Source organism: Orbicella faveolata, unplaced genomic scaffold (assembly GCF_042242905.1).
Source record: "Orbicella faveolata isolate gen_17 unplaced genomic scaffold, um_ofav_v1 contig_12, whole genome shotgun sequence".
Lineage (NCBI taxonomy): Eukaryota > Metazoa > Cnidaria > Anthozoa > Scleractinia > Merulinidae > Orbicella > Orbicella faveolata.
Window position 1 is genome coordinate 18,200,329 of NW_028301539.1, and position 21,290 is coordinate 18,221,618.

At 42.2% G+C, this 21,290-nt stretch overlaps 1 protein-coding gene and 1 pseudogene across 2 annotated transcripts; one reads left to right on the forward strand and one right to left on the reverse strand.

Annotated features, from left to right (window-relative positions):
* Window positions 1-8,236: 8,236 nt before the first annotated feature.
* On the forward strand, window positions 8,237-9,997 carry LOC110066494 (uncharacterized; annotated as a pseudogene).
* Window positions 9,998-11,024: 1,027 nt separating this feature from the next.
* On the reverse strand, window positions 11,025-21,290 carry LOC110062801 (uncharacterized). Of its 2 annotated transcripts, none has more exons than XM_089282634.1 (4): window positions 21,020-21,290; window positions 19,793-20,416; window positions 19,089-19,634; window positions 11,025-12,619 (listed from the first exon to the last, which is right to left on the reverse strand). In XM_089282634.1, the coding sequence occupies exons 1-4, from the start codon at window positions 21,279-21,281 to the stop codon at window positions 12,003-12,005; spliced, it is 2,049 nt and encodes a 682-aa protein (XP_089138760.1). In that variant the 5' UTR covers window positions 21,282-21,290; the 3' UTR covers window positions 11,025-12,002. The 2 variants fall into 2 exon arrangements, with proteins under 2 accessions (XP_089138760.1, XP_020625405.2); XM_020769746.2 differs by having other exon boundaries at window positions 19,083-19,634.

The following is a 21,290-nucleotide window of genomic DNA, read 5'->3' on the forward strand; positions in this document are numbered from 1 at the left end:
TGTTGTAGTAACGCAGCCAGTCTGCGAAGGTGCGCATGCCCTTTTCTTTGAACACTCGCTGGCATCCCTCCCATTCAGCCCGTGTGAGAACGTATTCGCCCTTTAGCTTCGAATACCAGTCCTCGTATTTTGGGAGCCCGGGGTAATCAAGCTTTTCGGGGGTGTCAAACCATTCGCAGGGGAACCAGGATTTCACTGCCTTGCAACCGTAGGCTTTCACCCATTTGTCGTAGCTCGTCCCCGGGCCAAGGTAGTTGATGATATCGAGGAAACGGGCCCCCCAGGTGAGCAGGAACATGGTTTTGTTCCCCTTCTTGGCCACTTTGACTTTTTTTGATACTTCGGCAAGAGTGCTGGCGAAGTGGTTTTTGATCAGATTCAGGTCGTACGATCCTGAGTTGAACCCCACGACAGGAACCTGGTTGCACCATTCATAGATTTTTTGCTGCTGGTCTTTTGACAACAGGTGCATGTCTTCTAGCACAAACTCCGCTCGCACCTTGTCCTGGATGTTTTTCTCGCGTCTCTCCAGCTCTTTCATGAACTTGCGGACCAGCTTCGCGGGGTCTCTTTCGCAGATGTGGGTGGGCTCTCTTTCAAGAGTGTCCCCAACGCTCACAGAGATTGGCACGTGTGCGTTTTCTATCGTTAACGCTCCTGTCGGTTCTTTCCGATAGTTTTTGTCGCCATACGCTTCGAAATCATACAAGATAACGTGCGGGTAAGTTTTCGTTTGCTTCCTCGGGAGTTCCCCCTTAAGAAGCCCAACTTCACAAGACCACGCCTCGATTACTTCGTAGCCGAGTTTCCGCAGAAATGCGGTACGGTTCATGGTGGCTTGATACAGTTGTTCGAGTGTTTTACCGTTAGTCACAGCCATCTGTTCTCGATAGCGCGGGTAACATTTTGGACATCCGTGGAAGGGTCAGCCGTGGTATTGGAACACCGTCCTCGTTTCGTGGTTGTACCTGTCAACAGGAGAAGACTTCATTTTCCCGCCTTCTCGGGGAAGCCATCTCTCGCCCCCATACCCGCACATTGCGTGGTGTATGTGGATGCCCCGTTGCTTCGCTTCTCGCTCCAGCCACAGCAGCGCTTGGCTGGATGCTGTGGTGTTCGGGTACATCACTCTCTCGAAAGCTGTCTGCGGGGCTTTCACTTTTGTCCCCTGGCAAAAGATTACCGTTTTTCCCGCGCTGCAGGTTTGGTGATGCCGTTGTAGATTGCAAACTTTTGTAAATCTCTGCCCGCAATGAGTGCATGCATAGGTTTTCGCCAGCTTTGCGATGTCTTTTATCAAGAAAACGTGGCCTTCGTAGACACCTATCGTCGAAATGTTTTTGAGTTTGGGGTTCGGGTTTATTCTGAGGTGCCAAACCACTTCGCCGTCTTCAAGACGCTCAGACTCGTAGGCACGAATTCCAAGCCAAGATGAGACGGGTGAGCCCTCATTCAGATGGGCTTCGACCTTCTCCAACTCATCGAGAGACGTTTTTGCGAAGTTTTCTGGAACGGAATCTAGTTTGTAGAAACTCTGGGCGAGACTTCGGGCTTCTTTTGTGCAACGGTCTGTGCGCGCCCCTCGGTGCACAGCGATGCACCGCCATAGGCACAGGTTGTCGTTATACACCTCCAAAGATACCATTGCCCGGCTATGGGCAAGGTTGCGCAGCCAGTCAGGCAAAGGCCCTGTTCCCATCAACGGCTGCCTGTCAAGCACAACCTTCAGGTCAACGTTGAAAAAGGCTTCAAACGCCCACTTCGTGTTGGGCCTGTCGACTTTTTCATTGTCGAGACGCAGTTCTTCCTGGCGGTTAAGTCATTTTTCCGCGTCTTCCAGTTTGTTAAACCACTGTGAGCCCTTGGGGTTCGAGTAGTAAACAATAATCGTTCCATCATCAATGTTGCGCAACTGGTACGCGAAAACGTGCCTCAGATAGAATGACGTGCTTACTCTTTCACGTATCCTCGACATAAAATGTTAGGTTTCTCCCCAGACCTCTGATGAAGCGCCATCGAATGAAACGCCGGCCTGTACTCTCTTCCCCTTCTTTCTCTGCGTCATCGAACAGATCCAGAATCTCCTTCTGGTAGTCTGTCACTGTTCGGGTTTTCCGCGCAGGGAAGGGGTCGTACTCCCTCAGAAGGGCTTGCGTTTTTCTCGACTTTCTTTGCCGTGGAGGGGGTCTTGGTTGGTAAGGCTTTGGGAGTAAGGGGTTTTGCAAACTCTTCTGCGTTTCCTGAGAAATCGGTTCATCCAGCACGTTCTGGACAGCCTTTCTTGCCGCTGGCGCGTTTTCTGCAAGAAGTTGTTCCAAATACTGCAACGTTTCTGGATCGATTTTGCGAGTTCTTCTTCCAGTCTTTCTTCATACCTTTGGTTGTTGGAAGCCATAGTTCCTTGTTGTATAACACAAGTATTCATTTTTCTAATTGTTGTGTTTCCTTTAGCTCGAGCAAAGTTTCCTGTGCTTTTTTGCGTTTGCGGAAAAGACGCTGTTTTAGCACGTTCCCGCCGCATGGGGCACATAGACGGTAAACGTACATAAGTCCGACCCCGCAGCCTCTACATGGCTTTGGCATCTTCATTCCTTTCTTTAGCTGGTAGTTGTGCTGCCTGCAATATACGCCAACACATCGCTTCCCGCAACATTCTTTCCGGCCCCGCATCAGCCACGCACACTTGTTTGTTGCTCGAGGCATCGCGGCTCGGGTGGTATAACAGCGGGCTCGTTTTTTCCAATTGTGCCCCTCCCCTTTGTTGTAAGTAGTATATAGGGAGTCACACAAATACTGTTTCAAAGAGGGACTCAGCATTTCCCCGTTTTACAGCCCCCTGGTTTAACCAAAGCGAGCTTGCGAGCTTCGGTATTAAAGCTGGGGGTTGAAAAACGGGGAAATACTCTTCCCTCTGCGAAACGGTATTTGTGTGACTCCCTATATACTACTCGACTTATCCATGACGGAAACGAAACCGACAAACGGACTTCTAACAGACCGACTTAACAATACACGGACCAAAAACCGACCTATTTGACTAACAATAGCCGGATCGAAACCCACCAATGACTGATGACAAACTTTACACGAGTCTTTCAGCCAATACCATCATGGCTATACTGACCAATCACGTTCAACGGACCAGACTTATAACATCATCGACTGACAAGCACTATTCACTTGACTCTGAAGATGACTTCCACTCAGGTTGTCGAAACGTCAGTCACCAACAACAGTTCTTTTCAGAACTACACTCACCCGGACGATCACACTATACGAACTAGAGATGTGTTCCTTTTGCACAATTTACAAAGGAGACTTACACCATCTCTTTTATGACTGCTCCTATTGGTGCGCCTTTTGGAACAGATTTTGCAACTGGTGGTCTGATCTTGAAAGTGAAAATCTGAGCATAGCTTTGAAAAATGTTATAGTTGGCATTTTAAATAGAAATGATTTACTAAATTATCTGATAACTCTTGGTAAACTTCGCATATGGGATTGTAGAAGAAACAAATCAGTCCCAAAGTTTAATTTGTTTCTAAACAAAGTAGAAGCTAAGCAGGAGACTGAAAAGCTTATTGCCTCAAAAAGTAAGAAGCTTCAATTTTTTTTTGGAAAAAATGGGAACCATTATTATAATTATTATAATTATTGTGATACTGTGCGGAGAAAATATGTGGTTGGTTCATTCAAATTTTTTCGGAATGATCTATTTTTTGTTATTTACTAACTCTAGCTTCAAAATCTAACTGCAGTATTTGCATTGTGTCTGTGATGTGTTTTGCTGCCTGTTGTTCTGTTAAGTATTAAGTAGTATGTAGAGTAAAATACTGATTAAAAAACAAGAAAAAGAAAAAAGTCAATCATATCTTGTAGGTACTCTTAGTATTATATATTGTGTAAAGTTAGCTAATTAAAAACAAGAAGATCTTTAAGATCTTACAACCGCGCTTTTAAAAGTTAACTGTTTTGGTAGCATGAGTGACCCGAAGAAAAAAAAACGAAAAAAAATATCGGTTTTGAACCTATTTCCAGCAAATTTGGCACACTGGAAGCTGAGAAAATTACTCTATTTCCGGTCATCATTTTTCAGCTCTTTTCGTCATATCCCCCCCTCGGGAGGGTTTTGTAAAGTTAGCGAATTAGTTGCAAGCCACCGTAATGGTGATTGCTGTCGGCGAAATGTTTATTTGCTAAAAAATTGCGGCCAAATCTTTCGGAGATGGAAGTCAGGACATTTGCAAGGATACAGAAAGTAATTTGGGACCAGTTGCTGACTTGTAAGGCTGAAATTATCCAGAAGTAAGGTTTTTTTAACGTGAACGTAACGAAGGCCACGCGGTGAATAAATTATCGGCTGTTCTCACTGTCTCGTTCTGTTTTTTGTTTCGTTCTCTTTTGGAGTCCGCCGAGGTCATTTTTTCGTCTAAATAACTTGAGAAAAGTTCGAAAAAGATGTTCCTCCTGAATTTTCAGCTTTCAGGCAATAATCCTGGATTTTTTTGACCGAAACGTAGGTTCACGGTTATGTTAACGTGTTTCGGTGGCTATGGGCGACCGTCGCTTCCTTTGTCGACTCACGCAATGAAGCTAGGTTACAAAAAAAATCTAATAATATTTAGTTCTGGTTTTGTTCGATTTCGTTGAAATTTTAATATGATGAAGCTGGATTGTTAACGAATAGATTTTAATACCGCCGATATGAGGTAGCTATTAACGCTAAAGTGATATATCGCTTCGATGTCAGGGTTTTGAAGAGATTTTTTTGCAACGGTAGGTTCGGCGTGATTTTGTAATCTGAGATTTCTGTTGACCCTGAAGAAACAAGGTTTGGCGAGTAAACATTACCGATTGCGTAATTCAAAGTTGGCCGAGTGGAGATCTGCGTCTGGTCTCCGACAAAATAAAAAATAAAAAAAAATGAACCAAGTGTAGAACATGAACCGCGCTCGGCCCATGGCCGCGCGGTTAAATATTGAAAGTAGTGTCAGAATTGATATTTTGTCTGCAACCTCGTTCCCAGGGTCTCTCATCTTACCGCCCCCTGGAGCGAGCGAAGAGAGACCCTTGTTAGGTCTGGTCACGTGTCTCCCAGAATCTGGGAGATGACAATTATATTATTGAAGGGATGGGCGGCCTAGTAGGAATTTTTTCTATACTTAGCCTATGCGAGTGCGGTATGTGTTGTCACCAAAGTAAACCAAGAACAATATGATGTTCTGCGGCAGTGTCGATCCGGCGGTAATATTCTGCAAACGCCGAGGAAAACGTACCCATCATCTGATAGCGGAAATTCAAGTCGCTGAAGGTTGTATGGTTCATTGAAGGACGTTACATATTGTAAAAATCTCCTCAAGAATGCGAATGGAGAATTGCACACCGCGGCCGAGGCTGTGTATGGAAGATCTTTGACTCATTTTTACCTCAGAATGAAGTGTAGGTCTTGAACGGCGATTAAATCAATTTTAGAGAATTCAGGGCCTTTTAATTGATCACTGAAAGCCAAAGTCACTTCGAAAGGAGCGAAAGGGTGAAAAGATTTATTGAAGTGTCACCGCGCCGTCGGCGCCCCGAACTTTGCAGAGCGCGAAGGATAATACAACGAACTCGTGGCGGTATGCACTTCGCCGTCGTTGCCGATAAACTGGATTTATCTTCGACCGAAATTGGGTTAGAAAAAGAAAATATTATTTTTATTGTGTCGTTAATAAAGAAGTGTACGTGACTCCAACGGTTCGTGACAATTGTACACATTCTCATTTAATTTTTGATCTCTCGACCTTTCTTTGCTTCACGCGTGTTTCTGAGGGGCACTTTTTATGTCGTGTTATTGGAAGAAATGGAAATTATAAGTAGAGCGGAGTCGTTTGATTGTGTTACAGCATATTTTTAGAGGTCGTAGGTCTGCATGGTTTCCGCTGTTAACTGCACGTCGCTTCTATGAGTTTGACACCTCTGTAATTTGCCATGCCGTGCTTATACTTTGTTTAGGTTCGTTTCTATTGCAAGTTATGTTTTAAGGCTCTAAGTATTGGCCTTCCAGGGACAAAGATTGAAATATTCCGTGAACATATTTGCTTACTTGCATTCTATATTGTGACGCCGCAGGTGACGCCGGGCCCGGCTATTTGATTAGAACTGTTTTCAAGCACAGTGTACTGCACGAATATCATGTTTATCTTCGTCCAGCTTTTCTTCAGAGACTGCCGTAGCTTTACTTTGAGAAAGCTATACGTTTTCCTAGAGACATTCTTATGTTTTTTTTTTTTTTTTGCATCAATTTGATCTAGTGCATTCAAAGAAGAAACGACAATTACTACGGGATGAAATTGCGCTGCTTGACGTTTCCAGTTAAAATATGACTATGACTTTCCATAAATCCAGTGGGTAGGACGGCAACACTGAAAATCGCAACCACTAAATTGCCTCGAGAAAGACTTGCTTAACCTTTAGGTAAACGTTGGAATAGGTATTATTCGAAATTTCAGCCTGAAAGCTAAGTATTGATAAACACCGCGGGTAATGGCAGTCGCAGCGCGATACTTTGAATTCGACAAAAGCTCAACGCGACAAATTGCTGATTACAGAGGACCCCTCCCTGATGTTCTCAATTGTCAAAGTGGCACGTGACCAGACCCAACCAAGGTCTCTCCTCGCTCGCTCCAGGGGGCGGTAAGATGAGAGACCCTGGGAGCGAGGCTGTTTTGTATGGACATGCTAATGAAAAAAGTCGTATTGTAATAGCAGATTTGCACGTTGTCGTCATTTGACAACAACTACCAGAAATCCTTCCTTTTTTTCTTTATTAGTTAAATTTTGAATTCCCAGTGCGGTTGCAATAACAATTGCGCTGATAAGCATAATAAACAGAAAAAGTGAAGGATTCTGGTAGTTTTAGTCAAATGACGCATTCATGCAAATCGCCTATTACTGTTAAACTTGAGTATTGTTTAAAAGTATTCATTACAACTATGGTTGGCACTCGGCACACGTCTGTAAGTAATGTTAGCCTTGTTAGTATCGTTATTACTGTAAGTGTTGCAGGTAGTGTTAGTGTTAGTTGGCTGAAAAAACGTTAATAAAAGCAATTTAAGTGAAAAAAAGATATAAGAGGAATTGCTTTATTTATTGATTTTGAAAAAAGCAATTGACAGTTTAGAATGGGAGTACCTATTTAAAGCTTTAGATACCTTCCATTTTGGATCCGATTTTAAGACCTGGATCAAAACCCTACACACAAATATTTCTAGATGTATAATAAATAACGGCTTCGCTTCTGATCCATTTACCCTACAAAGAGGAGTAAGACAAGGTTGTCCCTTTTCGGGCTTACTGTTCATTTTAGCTGCAGAATTACTGTCTTGCTCAATACGAGCTAGTGATCATGTGAAAGGAATTCGAGTCTTAAACAAAGAAATAAAATTATCTCAATATGCTCATGACACCACCTCCTTTTGCAAAGATAAAGAGTCGATTGAGAAGCTGTTAGAGTTATTAGACTTATTTAAAGTCTGCAACGCATTAAAACTTAACAAAAGCAAATTTGAAGCAATGTGGCTTGGAAAAAAATGCAAATAAGACTAATACACTATATGGAGCAGTAGCCACAGAGGCCCATGTCTGCTTTAGGGGTATCATCCTCTTACAATCTTAAACTTTGTGGACAGGAACATTTTTCACAAGAGATATGTAAAATTATAAAAGCTCTTTAATATGTGGTCCAAAAGAGACCTCTCACTGTATAGTAAGATAACAATGGCCAAAACTCTAGGACTATCGAAACTCATCTTTGTAAGCGCGTGTATACACACACGGCCTCTTTATATAGATATAAATAATTAATTAATCACCGATTTATAGAATGGTAAGAAACCAAAAAAGGGATACGCTTATTGTTTCAAAAGAAAGAGAAAGATTGGATTCACCAGAATTTGAGACTATATCTAAGTCACTACAGACTGCTTGGTTCAAAGAATGAAGAAAGGTGTAGAAGATCAGTGGATGACAATTCCTTTATTTTATTTGAAAAGTGTTGGATGGCCATTTATTTTTGATATAATAATTGATTATGATGTAAAATTTCCGGGTCTAAACAACATACTAGCATTTTACACTGATGTTCTTAACGACTGAGCGGAAGTCCGAGAGCAAATTTCGGACAATGAAATCCGCATTAGAAATGTAATCCTAGGGAATAACAAGCATATTTTAATAGACGGTAAATGTTATTTCGGACGAGTGAGCTAGCGAATAAGGCTGAAGTAACTATTTTGTCGGCACGAGATACAACAAGGGCCTGGGTTCCAGGCCGGGGCATCATGGGTAGGGATGTAGGGGTATATAAGACCGGGTATAACACGTGGTTGTCATCTAGGCTTCAGAACCAACCGCGTTCTTTCGTTTCGTTTAATTGTTCCCTTTGCCGTGCGTAATGTCGGTTACCAAGGACGAAGTGTCCGACCTAATTAAAGCCAACAACGATCAGTTAGTGGCCTCCTTTAAGGAGCTGTTCAAGGACACTGCAGGTCAGATTAACCGCGCTAACGAAACTTCGACAGAACAGCAAATGAAAGAGATCAAGAAATTGAAATTTCAAGAACCGCACAAGTTTAAAAGAAAAGGCAATGAAGACCAGTACAACTTCAATCTTAATCTTGCGGAGACCTTCGACAGCGCCAAGTCCGCCGCCGAGAAGTCCAACCTTGAGAAAGTGAAGTCCGACCTCGAAGAAGGTGAGAAATTGCTCGTGGAACGGCAAAAGCACATTCTCCTTGCTGACAAGTCCGAATACGGTTGGAGTACGGTCGAAGAATACAAACATCACGATCTAGCAGATGATTCGGAGGACGAAAAACGCATCTACAGTGCTGAGAGACGTGCCCGTGCAGTTATGTCTTCTCGAAAGAAGAAGTAGTCTTCAGCAATGGCTGCGACCAAAAAATCTTCTCCGCTCCGCGTGTCGGTTTTGTCTTCAAGTTCCCAATGCCAAATTCGGTCCTTCCAGCCAGCCACTGCCAATTCTGGTTTCCTGCCTCGTCGTCCTAACATTGGCACATGGTTCGCTTGTGGAAAGGCCGGGCATTGGCGTGCCTACTGCCCCGCGATGACAAAGCAGTCCGGCTCTCCAACTTCAAAGTGACTAGATGAGCAGGATTTATCAGGTGTAGTCCTGTCTTGTTTTGATCGTAATGATTTTATTTTGGAAGCTTTGAGCGATAGTCGGCCTGATTCCAGTTCTGACCCGACTTCTTGCAATGTTTTCCCGCTAGTTTTAAGCTCGTTTAAAGATCAACAATGTTTTGCTAATATTGATACTCCCGCTCAGCCCCTCAGTTCGTGGAAGACTTCGAAAATGCATTGATTTTTGGCGTTTGTTAGAAGTTTCTCAGTTCATCCTGAATGTCATTATCCAGAGTTACAAGATCCCGTTTTTTCATCCACACCTTTCTCTAAAGCTAACAATGCCTCTGCACGTAACAACAGTGCTTTTGTGTCTGAAGCTGTTAATGACCTTCTTAAGCTATTAGTGTCTATTTATCACGCCTTTGCCCAATTCTTTGTCACTCTAGGGGTGGTTCTCGCCAGGCCTTCCCAAAATAAACTTATTTGGTTCAGCGATGCTGTGTTGTTATTTGTTGTGGAGTGGAGACAAAATATGTTATTTCGGACGAGTGAGCTAGCGAATAAGGCTGAAATAACTATTTTGTCGGCACGAGATACAACAAGGGCTTGGGTTGCAGGCTGGGGCATCATGGGTAGGGATGTAGGGGTATATAAGACCGGGTATAACACGGTGGTTGTCATCTAGGCTTCAGAACCAACCGCGTTCTTTCGTTTCGTTTAATTTTTCCCTTTGCCGTGCGTAATGTCGGTTACCAAGGACGAAGTGTCCGTTTCGTTTAATTTTTTCTGTTTAGTTCTTTCTTTTCTAGGTACCATGCATCCAGTCTGGTAGGTTGGGCTGTTCTAATTTCATTTTTGTAAAGCCTTCCTAGGATGGGCTTCTAATCGCTTGGAGTTTGAGCCTTGGCTCCTACCCAGTTTTCCTGCACATTTTTTTCCCCACAGGGGTTTCTTCTGGCAGGTTTTTTCTGGCCTCCGTTCAAACCGCATTTGCTTTGTTAGCGGTTGCTCAGCTCTACTAGTTTTTTTAAGACTTTTGTTCGTTTTCTTCTTGTATTTTTGCACTTTAGGTTTATATTGTGTTTTATTTATATTGTACGTCGGAGTTGATGATCCCCAGCCTAACTGGCAGCCTGACTGGCACAAAGCTTGAGAGCTTATAAGGGGATGTAGGCCAAGATGGCCTGTTTATATTATAGTTTAACGTAATGTCGCAGTTGATGTTCCCCAGCCTAACTGGCAGCCTAACTGGCGCAAAGCTTGTAATGAGAGCTTATTTGGGGAAGTAGGCCAAGATGGCCTATTTATCTTATAGTCAAATGTAATGACGGAGCTGATGTCCCCCAGCCTAACTGGTACCAAGACTGATTGCTTACTCGGAGAGGTAGGCCATATATTTTGTGTATTAATTAAAGTGCTGTATCCCACCAGCCCTACTGGCTCTAGCAAATGACTTGTACGTGTGGAGATAGCTTTATCCTTGGTTGCTTTTCAAGGATTTGTCATGTAAATTGCAAATTGTTTGTGTTATATCGTATTCGGGTTTGTTCTCGCCAGGCCCTCCCAAAATAAACTTGTTTGGTTCAGCGATGCTGTATTGTTATTTGTTGTGGAGTGGAGACAAAATATCAATATATTGGAAAGAATGGCACGAAGCTGGCGTACTAAGAATCAAAGACTTACTAGATGAAAACAACAGATTTCTTACACTTGATAAATTTCTTTTGAAAACTGGTCTCAAGGCTCCTTTTACTAAGTTATATTAAGTTCTTACTTACTTACTTATATGGTTTAATATCAGCTATACCTTACAGATGGAATTGCGCTTTGAGACCGGGATTTATCATGGACAATCAAGATATGGAACAAAATACAACCATAGTAATTAGCACAACTACTAGTAAAAAGGCTCGCAATATAATTATTCAAAGGAAATATGTAGAACCGCTAGCTAACAATAGACTTTGTAGACAAGGAGTAGAGAGTTCCAAGCCTAGTGCAATTCATATGCTTCCATTTAAAACAACTAAAGAAACAAAATTAAGCATATTTCAATACAAGATTATTCATAATATTCTTCCACATGGTGTATTGTTTACCTTTAGACATAAAGATGTTAACTAGATTTTATTTTTCTCACGAATTTATTAAAAGAATCGAAGAAAAGAAAACCGACTTGAATCTCCACTGGTTTTCCTTGGTTGATTTTTTTGCGAGACAGTAACGCAATTTATTGCTGTCTTTGGTCCATTTTCGTGATCTTCTCCAAGAATTTTTTTTATAGGCTTTTGGAAGCCTTTTAGTTTGAAATGTTCCATAGTGCATAATCTAAACTTACTTACAGACACTTGTGACGTGACGTGTCACTCCAGTTTAGCTTCACCGCTAGGTCCTGTCTTGACAAAGAAATACCGTAGATACAAACGATTCACGGGCTTGAAAACGAGAAAAAGAAACGACAAAAGACAAAGCAAAATTATTTCTGACCAAGAATTTAGTCTTCATCGCTGGTTCCCTGGGAAAATTATCATTCCATATATGTGAATACATTATAGCTTTAGGTGACCCCAATCATTAGGTTCCCTGTAGCCAGCTAGTATTAAACAATGTATAGTTGGTAAACGAGTTCTAATACCGGAAGTCTATGTTCTGCGAAAGGGAAAGATCAGAAAATTCCCAGTGGTTACTTGGCTGTGCCGACTGTTCATTGCAATTTCATTTCCTTTAGTCTTGTAGCCAGAATGATCAAAATCGTGTGAGTGTTGGGTGTAGGAAGGGTCCGAGGGATTTGGGGTAAAAGAGCCGAAAGAGTTTACCTTGGATTAAGTTACAATTTCAGACCAAAATTGATTCTAAAAACTTAGGTGCAATTGATATTACCTCAGTTTCATCTCAGTGTATTTGAGTGAGACATATTTTCTTCTAAAGTCCCACCATGCGACACCTTTCTTATCATTTTTATCGCCCAGGTATTTTCCGTTTAGATTGGACATGTGGCAATTGTTGTACCACCAGGCGCCTGTACGCTGCATAGCACAGTTCCTGCTACCTCTGTCATTATCTCTATCTTTTGTACTAAACGCCATTTTATTATGCCATGCTAACGAATCTCCCGCTGTCCCTGAATATGAACCCACATCAAGTCGATACTGCGCCTGCTCATCACCAATCTTGAACTTGCCATATTTGGCATACGCTTTACCTCCGTTCCAGTCCTCTAGCTCCACTCGTAGAGAACTGGGTCTAGTGGCCGTCAGCCTGTGGATCTTGTCGTTTCCTAACCAGAACTCAGCAGTCAGCTGACCAAAGCCTGCTTTGTAGCCGCCCCATCCCCGATAGAAGTCTACCGAGCCATCCTGTCTTCGTTGAAACACGGTCCAGCCTCCACCGTCAGTGCGCATGTCACAGTAGACACTGAAGTGTCCTGTACCGTCTGGGTTGATAGAGTACACTCCACTCTGAGTATAGCCTGATTTTAACAGATCTGAACAATCTGACAAAATACAATAAACGCAGCGACTTCAGTTTAATTTTTAGTTCTTTTTAAAATCACATAACTAGTTTATGTGGCTCACTATGAAAACGAAACCTAATAGGTACTACAATTTGAAACAAATGTGAAATTTTAAATGAAAAACCCTAAGCCACTCTAAAATTGTGTTTTCAACCATTAACAGGTACAACGAGGTTCCTCTGCAGCGCCATACAGGGATTTAATTCCCCCACAGGAGTAAGCCCTGCCTTGTGTAAACGTACTAACATTGGAAATACTAGTGGTAATCAAAGATTATGATTGCTTTCTTCCCCGTCATTTTAAAACATATACCTTAAATGATTTCACTAGCTGACTTTCAACCTTTGTCCATTGTTAAAATCAACATTTTTCATCAACAACCGAGGTTTTACAGACAAATATATCATAGTGTTAAAGTCCATGCCAATGAAAAGGTCCCCTATATAAACCACGATTGGTTGATACGTTGCGTGACGGCGCCAGTTCCCGTAGACTCACGAAAATGTTTACATTATTGCGTGCTAAATATTTTCCCATTAACTGGTAATGTATAAGCGAAAAGGTAATTTGTATAAGTATATTTGTTTTTGTACATTATCCTAAGCTGGAAGCACAAATATAAGCAAACATTTGCAATCGCGTGCTTCTTTATCGTAAACAAACTCTCTGCGACTGATTCGAATGATGAATAAAAGTAGACAGTCTTTGCGCAGATGACGTATGACATATGACATATGACATATGACGTCATTCGAAATGCCGATGTTTGACAAAAAAGTCACCCCTGAAACCACAGGACACCCAAAATTATGAACTGCGTTCTGCGAACGCAACATTCTCGTCCCCAGAGGCCGCGCTCCTTTTGGTCAGCACCAATTCAATTTCAATTCAATTCTGTTTATTTACCGAGAATCGAGACCTCTGGGAAGGTCCAATTTTCTGAGCATGCGCAGAGTAATCGTTTTGTATTCTCACCCAATCAGATTTGCAGACTTGACTCTGAGCGTGCGCAGAGTGACGGGAAGTCTGTGAATCACGGACTTCCGGTGTTGGACCTTCCTAGAGGTCGCGATTCTTGGTGCTGACCCAAAGGAGCGCGGCCTCTGGGGACGAGAATGCGAACGCAATAAAGTAAACTTGTTAAGACTGGCTGACTGTTACGATCGAGAAACGCCGGTCAACGTCCTATTTGACAAATCGCTCATATTTTGCCCAAAGATACCCTTAGGTGACCTAATTCGAAAAATCATATTTAAAGGTTCCAACGAATTTTTATTTTTCAGAAATTCGCGAAAATTTGAAAGCGCGGTCAAAGTGCGGTTTTTCGTGGAATAAAATGACCGAAATAAAGTGCGAGGACGAAGCGCTGCTTAAGTCTTAAAATAAACTCAATTGACTTTAAACTTCACACAAATGTGGAACAACCACTCTAATTTATTCCTCGCTTTAAACTAATCTCAGATATGTTGATATAGTGGTTTTTCGAACCATTTTAAAAACAGCTATGAAGCGTTTGAAAAATAACGGCAAAATATAGGCCATGTTTAACAGCATAAAAATACATCTGGTACCTCACTTTCCGATTATTTTACTTTACAGCCTTAAAATATCATTACTAAAGATATACCATGCCAAGTTTCATGCTCGAACTCGCAGTATTTCCCTTTGTGAAAAATGAAAATCTATGTCAATGCGTTGGGCGCAAATAACACAATAATTATACACGAACCAGAGACAAATCAATTTCAATGACGAAAGTAAAAGGCTATCATTAATTAGAATCCCGTCAATTCACTGCTATCAGTAGAAAAATAATGTCCACTGCATAAAAACTGTTGTGAAACGTTTTCGAACCATTGCGCGTTAACTTTGTTTAATTTTGTGTCCGCCGCCATGTCTAGTTTGTCATCGCGTGTATTTCCTTAATGTAAACAACACGTGAATGGTTGTCATAACAAACGCTAGAGATTTCCTGGAATCTTAATGTTTTCGATTCACCAAAACGCTGTAAGTTCGTTAAGACACAATAATGGGTCAACTTGGAATGCTGTTTAGCATCAAGGACGTTAAAGGACTGTAAATTAATCGAGTTGAAATATCTTGAAGCAAATCAAAATCGCGCCCTTATTCTAATTTGGTAAACAGCCGATCTCCGTTCGAGTTCAAGAAGTCGAGAGGTTAATCCGGCAATGTATTACCGGTACAACGACAAAATCAAACCGAGATCATCAAAATTGTAAGTTTAAAAGTGTAGTGGCAAGTTCCAAATAAATTTCGCCTATATAAATTGGAAACAAGATGTGAAACGGTCTGACCCGAAACAAATAAACAAAATATTAATACGACTTATTTAACCCGATAATGTTGCAGAAAACATACCTAAAAGCCGTCGATTCCCCTCAATACCACTCCGCAATACCTTAAAGAGCCCAAGCTTTCTGCTGTAAGAATCAGGCGCCTCATGAATCTGTATTTATTATATCGGCAACCATGCTGCGTGGCTGATATTCGAGACTCAGTAAAAGTTGTCACACAACTGTACGAGCAGCCCAGTCACGCTTTCACTGCTCTTGCGCAAATTTCCAACATTTGGCAATTTACATGAACCGACTACAAGTTTAAAGTAGTGACAGTAGATTAAAATGCGCTTTTTAAAGCTGTCCTATCGAGGAACAATTATTTCTTGTTTCTGAATGGCTCCTAGTTATAGCTACAGTTGGGGAGGGGGGCAGAGGGTATTCCCGGAAATTTCGGATATCTGTATGCCGTGGAAGATTAAGTGGTCTCCAGCTCTTAATGCCAACATTGAAACACTAGATGATTCTCGAAGTATCACATGGATCACTAAGCTAAATAATTTTGAGTGTAGCTCCGTTGAGTCAATTACCTGTTGGCGCGCATATTGCATTGACCGTGGACAGGTGGAAAAACAGTTAAACCGGAAAAGCCTATTGCACATTGTAATTTAGCGTTGTCCAACACGCAGTCGGTCTGGTTGTAATGTTAATCGTATTTGAGAGAATCTCAAGTTTTCTTTCGACACATACTGGGGTGACATACTACTAGCTGGGCGTGGCCGGGAGCCACGAGTCAAGTCAGTGAACTCGCCATGCTTAACCGAGAAGAGTGACTGCGACCTTAACATCAGTGCCATTATCAACGGGTGTGACCGAGGAAGCGTCTGCTAAGGTTTCCATGGATAGTAACCATGCACGGTAGGGGTGTGTTAGTGTCTTCAAGGCCGCTGCATTCGTGTCTTTTATAGGCTGTCTACTTTAGAGAGGCACTTGTCGCTGGAGAAATGTACTCAGTCCCTGGAGAGCTATTCCCTTATGGACTTAGCCAAAATGTGCTACAAACCCTGCTTGGAGCAGGCGTTGGCGCTTAACTCAAAGCCACAATAGGTCACCAGGAAGCCCTTGTTGCTTTAAAAAAGGTTTGGGCTCTCAGGGCAGTCAGTGACAAGCAGCAATCGTATCTTATGGCAAAATTCCGCATTGGTCAAACAACAGGCCGAAAGCTTGACACCGAAATGGTGGCGCGGGAATGCGCAGTGCCCGGGATCCTTATAATATTCGTGCTTTTTCAGGTGCTAGTTTTTCTCTTACCTAAGTGCCGCAATCTGCTAAAGTGATCCTGATGAGATGCATGTTCAGGCATCTGAAGAGGAGAGAAATTTTAGTCAGGCAAAGGAAGTTGTAGAAATACTCCAGCTCCAGCATCCTTTGGTACACGACCAGCAAGACTCCTGTGCCTTGGCGATGGAGGGTGACCTAAAGAACCTGAAACTGTCTATGCTACCGTGCGGGTGCCAAGACATGGGACTAGATATACCTCTCCCACTCGTGCGCGGAAAAGCTCAATACTCGGCGCTTCTGAAGTATTTTACTAACAACTGCACTTGGCGGAAGTATTCTTAGGAACTGTCGGTGTTTGGCCTCTTCGGTATTTAGCAAACACCTCCTGCGGGGGAGGGGGGGGGGAGGGGAAGGGGAAGGATCGTTAAATTTTTGTAGAGAAGGAGAGGGAGTAGAGGAGAAAGACAGTTTAGAGGAAAACTAACGGCCGAATCGTCTCAACCTTGTTCCCAGGGTCTCTCATCTCAGCGCCCCCTGGAGCGAGCTCAGCATCAGTTCATTAGAATAACACAGAGGCCTATTAGGGTAAAGCGTAGGGACAATCTGCAGTCCTTCCACTAGTGGCTCACTATCACTCTTCACGGTTAAGCATGGCAAATTGACTGACTTGACTCGTGGCTCCCGGCCACGCCCAGCTAGTAGTATGTCACCCCAGTATGTGTCGAAAGAAAACTTGAGATTCTCTCAAATACGATTAACATTACAACCAGACCGACTGCGTGTTGGACAACGCTAAATTACAATGTGCAATAGGCTTTTCCGGTTTAACTGTTTTTCCACCTGTCCACGGTCAATGCAATATGCGCGCCAACAGGTAATTGACTCAGCGGAGCTACACTCAAAATTATTTAGCTTAGTGATCCATGTGATACTTCGAGAATCATCTAGTGTTTCAGTGTTGGCGTTAAGAGCTGGAGACCACTTAATCTTCCACGGCATACAGATATCCGAAATTTCCGGGAATACCCTCTGCCCCCCTCCCCAACTGTAGCTATAACTAGGAGCCATTCAGAAACAAGAAATAATTGTTCCTCGATAGGACAGCTTTAAAAAGCGCATTTTAATCTACTGTCACTACTTTAAACTTGTAGTCGGTTCATGTAAATTGCCAAATGTTGGAAATTTGCGCAAGAGCAGTGAAAGCGTGACTGGGCTGCTCGTACAGTTGTGTGACAACTTTTACTGAGTCTCGAATATCAGCCACGCAGCATGGTTGCCGATATACTAAATACAGATTCATGAGGCGCCTGATTCTTACAGCAGAAAGCTTGGGCTCTTTAAGGCAATGCGGAGTGTTATTGAGGGGAATCGACCGCTTTTAGGTATGTTTTCTGTAACGTTTTCGGGTTAAATTAGTCGTATTAATATTTTGTTTATTTGTTTCGGGTCAGACCGTTTCACATCTTGTTTCCAATTTATATAGGCGAAATTTATTTGGAACTTGCCACTACACTTTTAAACTGACACTTTTGATGATCTCGGTTTTATTTTGTTGTTGTACCGGTAATACATTGCCGGATTAACCTCTCGACTTCTTGAACTTGAACGGAGATTGGCTGTTTACCAAATTAGAATAAGGGCGCGATTTTGATTTGCTTCAAGATATTTCAACTCGATTAATTTACAGTCCTTTAACGTCCGTGATGCTAAACAGCATTCCAAGTTGACTCATTATTGTGTCTTAACGAACTTACAGCGTTTTGGTGAATCGAAAACATTAAGATTCCAGGAAATCTCTAGCGTTTGTTATGACAACCATTCACGTGTTGTTTACATTAAGGAAATACACGCGATGACAAACTAGACATGGCGGCGGACACAAAATTAAACAAAGTTAACGCGCAATGGTTCGAAAACGTCTAACAACAGTTTTTATGCAGTGGACATTATTTTTCTACTGATAGCAGTGAATTGACGGGATTCTAATTAATGATAGCCTTTTACTTTCGTCATTGAAATTGATTTGTCTCTGGTTCGTGCATAATTATTGTGTTATTTGCGCCCAACACATTGACATAGATTTTCATTTTTCACAAAGGGAAATACTGCGAGTTCGAGCATGAAACTTGGCATGGTATATCTTTAGTAATGATATTTTAAGGCTGTAAAGTAAAATAATCGGAAAGTGAGGTACCAGATGTATTTTTATGCTGTTAAACATGGCCTATATTTTGCCGTTATTTTTCACACGCTTCATAATTGCTTTTAAAATGGTTCGGAAAACCACTATATCAACATATCTGAGATTAGTTTAAAGCGAGGAATAAATTAGAGTGGTTGTTCCACATTTGTGTGAAGTTTGAAGTCAATTGAGTTTATTTTAAGGCTTAAGCAGCGCTTCGTCCTCGCTTATTTCGGTCATTTTATTCCACGAAAAACCGCACTTTGACCGCGCTTTCAAATTTTCGCGAATTTCTGAAAAATAAAAATTCGCTGGAACCTTTAAATATGATTTTTCGAATTAGGTCACCTAAGGGTATCTTTGGGCAAAATATGAGCGATTTGTCAAATAGGACGTTGACCGGCGTTTCTCGATCCTAACAGTCAGCCATTCTTAACAATCTCATCTAGTTGAAGGCCGACCGTTTGCCTGCTTACATCATCATGCTGGAGATGTTGTCTCTGCCAGTGGTTTGATCTGGGGATTTCAATTAGATATCTTCGTATTTCGAGTCCGACCTCCTGACATCCATTAATACGCAACTTTCAAAAGACGACAAATCAAATCGGTCCTTCAAAACCACCGGGCAGACGAGAGGACTTAGCGCAATGTGACAAAGAGAACCAAAAAATTTATAACTTACCTTTACCTCTTGCTAGAAGAACTTCAACATAATATATGGCCTCGATATCAAACACTCCTGCGCTTGTAGCCACACAAATGTAGTTCCCTGAATCCTCTTTTTTTAAATCTCTCAAGACAAGGGCATCGTTTGCCCTGTGACTCCTCCCCACGGGAAGTGCTGCTCCCTGTCTTTTCCAGCTAATTACTGGTCGTGGATCACCGATGGCGCTGCAGTTCAAAGTTACAGTGGTGCCATTTGCAGCAGAGACCTTTCCAGGCGGTTTAACGGTGAACACAGGAGGGGAAACCACAACTAGTAGAGTTTTCCTTTCAACATTTCCTAAAAAGTTGACTGCTGAGCAGAAGTAGGCGTCAGAATCAACTTTACGGGCATCTGAGATTTGTAAAGCGGTGTTGTTATACTGCACCCTGCCCTGGGGCAACTGACCAGATAACTTCCTCCAGGTGACCACAGGAGCCGGGTAACCGGCCACGTGACAGGTGGGTAAAGTGACGTTACTTCCTTCAATGACGTGATAAGGTCCGGGATGTAGAGTAACACGAGGATGCACTGCAGTCAAATGAAAAACATTTAGCCTCATTTTTTGACTTAAACACCAACTGAACTTTTTTAAAAACGAAATGTCAACCACTCTCATGTGGAAGGCATGGCACTCCCTTTGACAGAAAATAATTCATTTTGTGACATTATCATCACCAGAAGCTTACCATTTACTGTCAATCGCACCACTTTCTGTGAATTCCCGAGGATGTTTGTAGCTGAACACTGATACAAGCCTGCCTCACTTCCGGTTACGTGCTTTAACTGCAACTTTCCTCCTGAAACCGCTGATTGACTGACTTCTGACTGACTTTTCAGTTTACTCCACGCTAGTGCAGGCGCAGGATTACCGCTGGCTGTACACTGAAACAAGGCTGTTCCACCTTCGTTCACTGTCAACGTCACAGGAAAAACAGCAACAGTAGGAGATGAAACCGATTCGCCGGGCTCGCCTTTCATTCCCGGCATGCCTGCAGACCCTATTTCTCCTTTGTCGCCTTTGGTTCCAGGCTCTCCCTTTAATCCTTCAGGTCCGATAATGCCTTGATCTCCTTTTTTTCCATTTCTTCCTTTCTGTCCTCTTCGTCCCCGGGCTCCTTTTGTTCCAGGGGGACCGGGAGGGCCTGGGGGACATGATGAGCACGTGACACTCTTTGATTGACACAGATGTGCTCTCCATTCTGATAAAAGACGCTCGTTGATTTTGATGGTGGTTTCTGCAGTGTCTTTCGCTTCTGTGGTGTTCTTACTTGATGAAACTTGACGTCTGTCTCTATGGAGGATTTGAATTTCTACCAACAAATACAACTTCAGTAAATGAATTAAAATCTACATTTTATAGTCACCAAGGCGTGGGAGCAAACTATTCCTTCGAAAAGCTTAACTGATCATTAAAAGCTATTAAATAAAGAACCACTTGCTCTTCGTTAGAAGTGAAACAAAAACCTCTTGGATGCGTTTTTGTTAACTTCTGGCAAAGCTGATAAATAATCCTGTTTAATTTATACTACTCAGACGACTGCGAAAACTGATGTTAGAGACAAATTAAGCTTACATGAGTGTAATGCAATGAATCCTAATGCAGAAATCTGTCACAACCGACACAACAAGGTCGTATTTGAAATGACTAAAGCAAATTTTGTGCGAATGATTACTATTCTCCTGAAATTGTCTGCATTTGATTTGAGAGAACTTGACCTGCTAACCTCCGGATTTGTTTGCCACAGCAGATGGGAAGCAATGAGAAGTGCGACAACACGCAATCAGGCTATATTTGTTCGGCGTCCCTTTCTTTTATTAACATTAAGTCGCTTATAAATTTCCTTCAGGACAAAGTTGTGGTTGCCAAAACATAATGGTAACTCCCAGCTCGTACTCTATTAAGACCAACTTACCAGGAGCATTCTTGATTTTCATGTCTGCGTCGTTTGACTTCGGCTTGGCCTCTGCAACGTTTTCAAGAGCGTTTATTCTGTTCTTCTGCTCGTTCATCTCCAATTCCACTCTTATAAATCCAACGCAGTAAAACACAATAGACAAAACAGAAATGATGGAAGAAAACGAAGGCAATGTCTGCTTTTGAACGGCAGCCATTTCGATCGGTGATTTGAACAATTTGCAATTCTGCTTTAGGTTGTTTCGTGATACTAAGATCATGACTGTGAT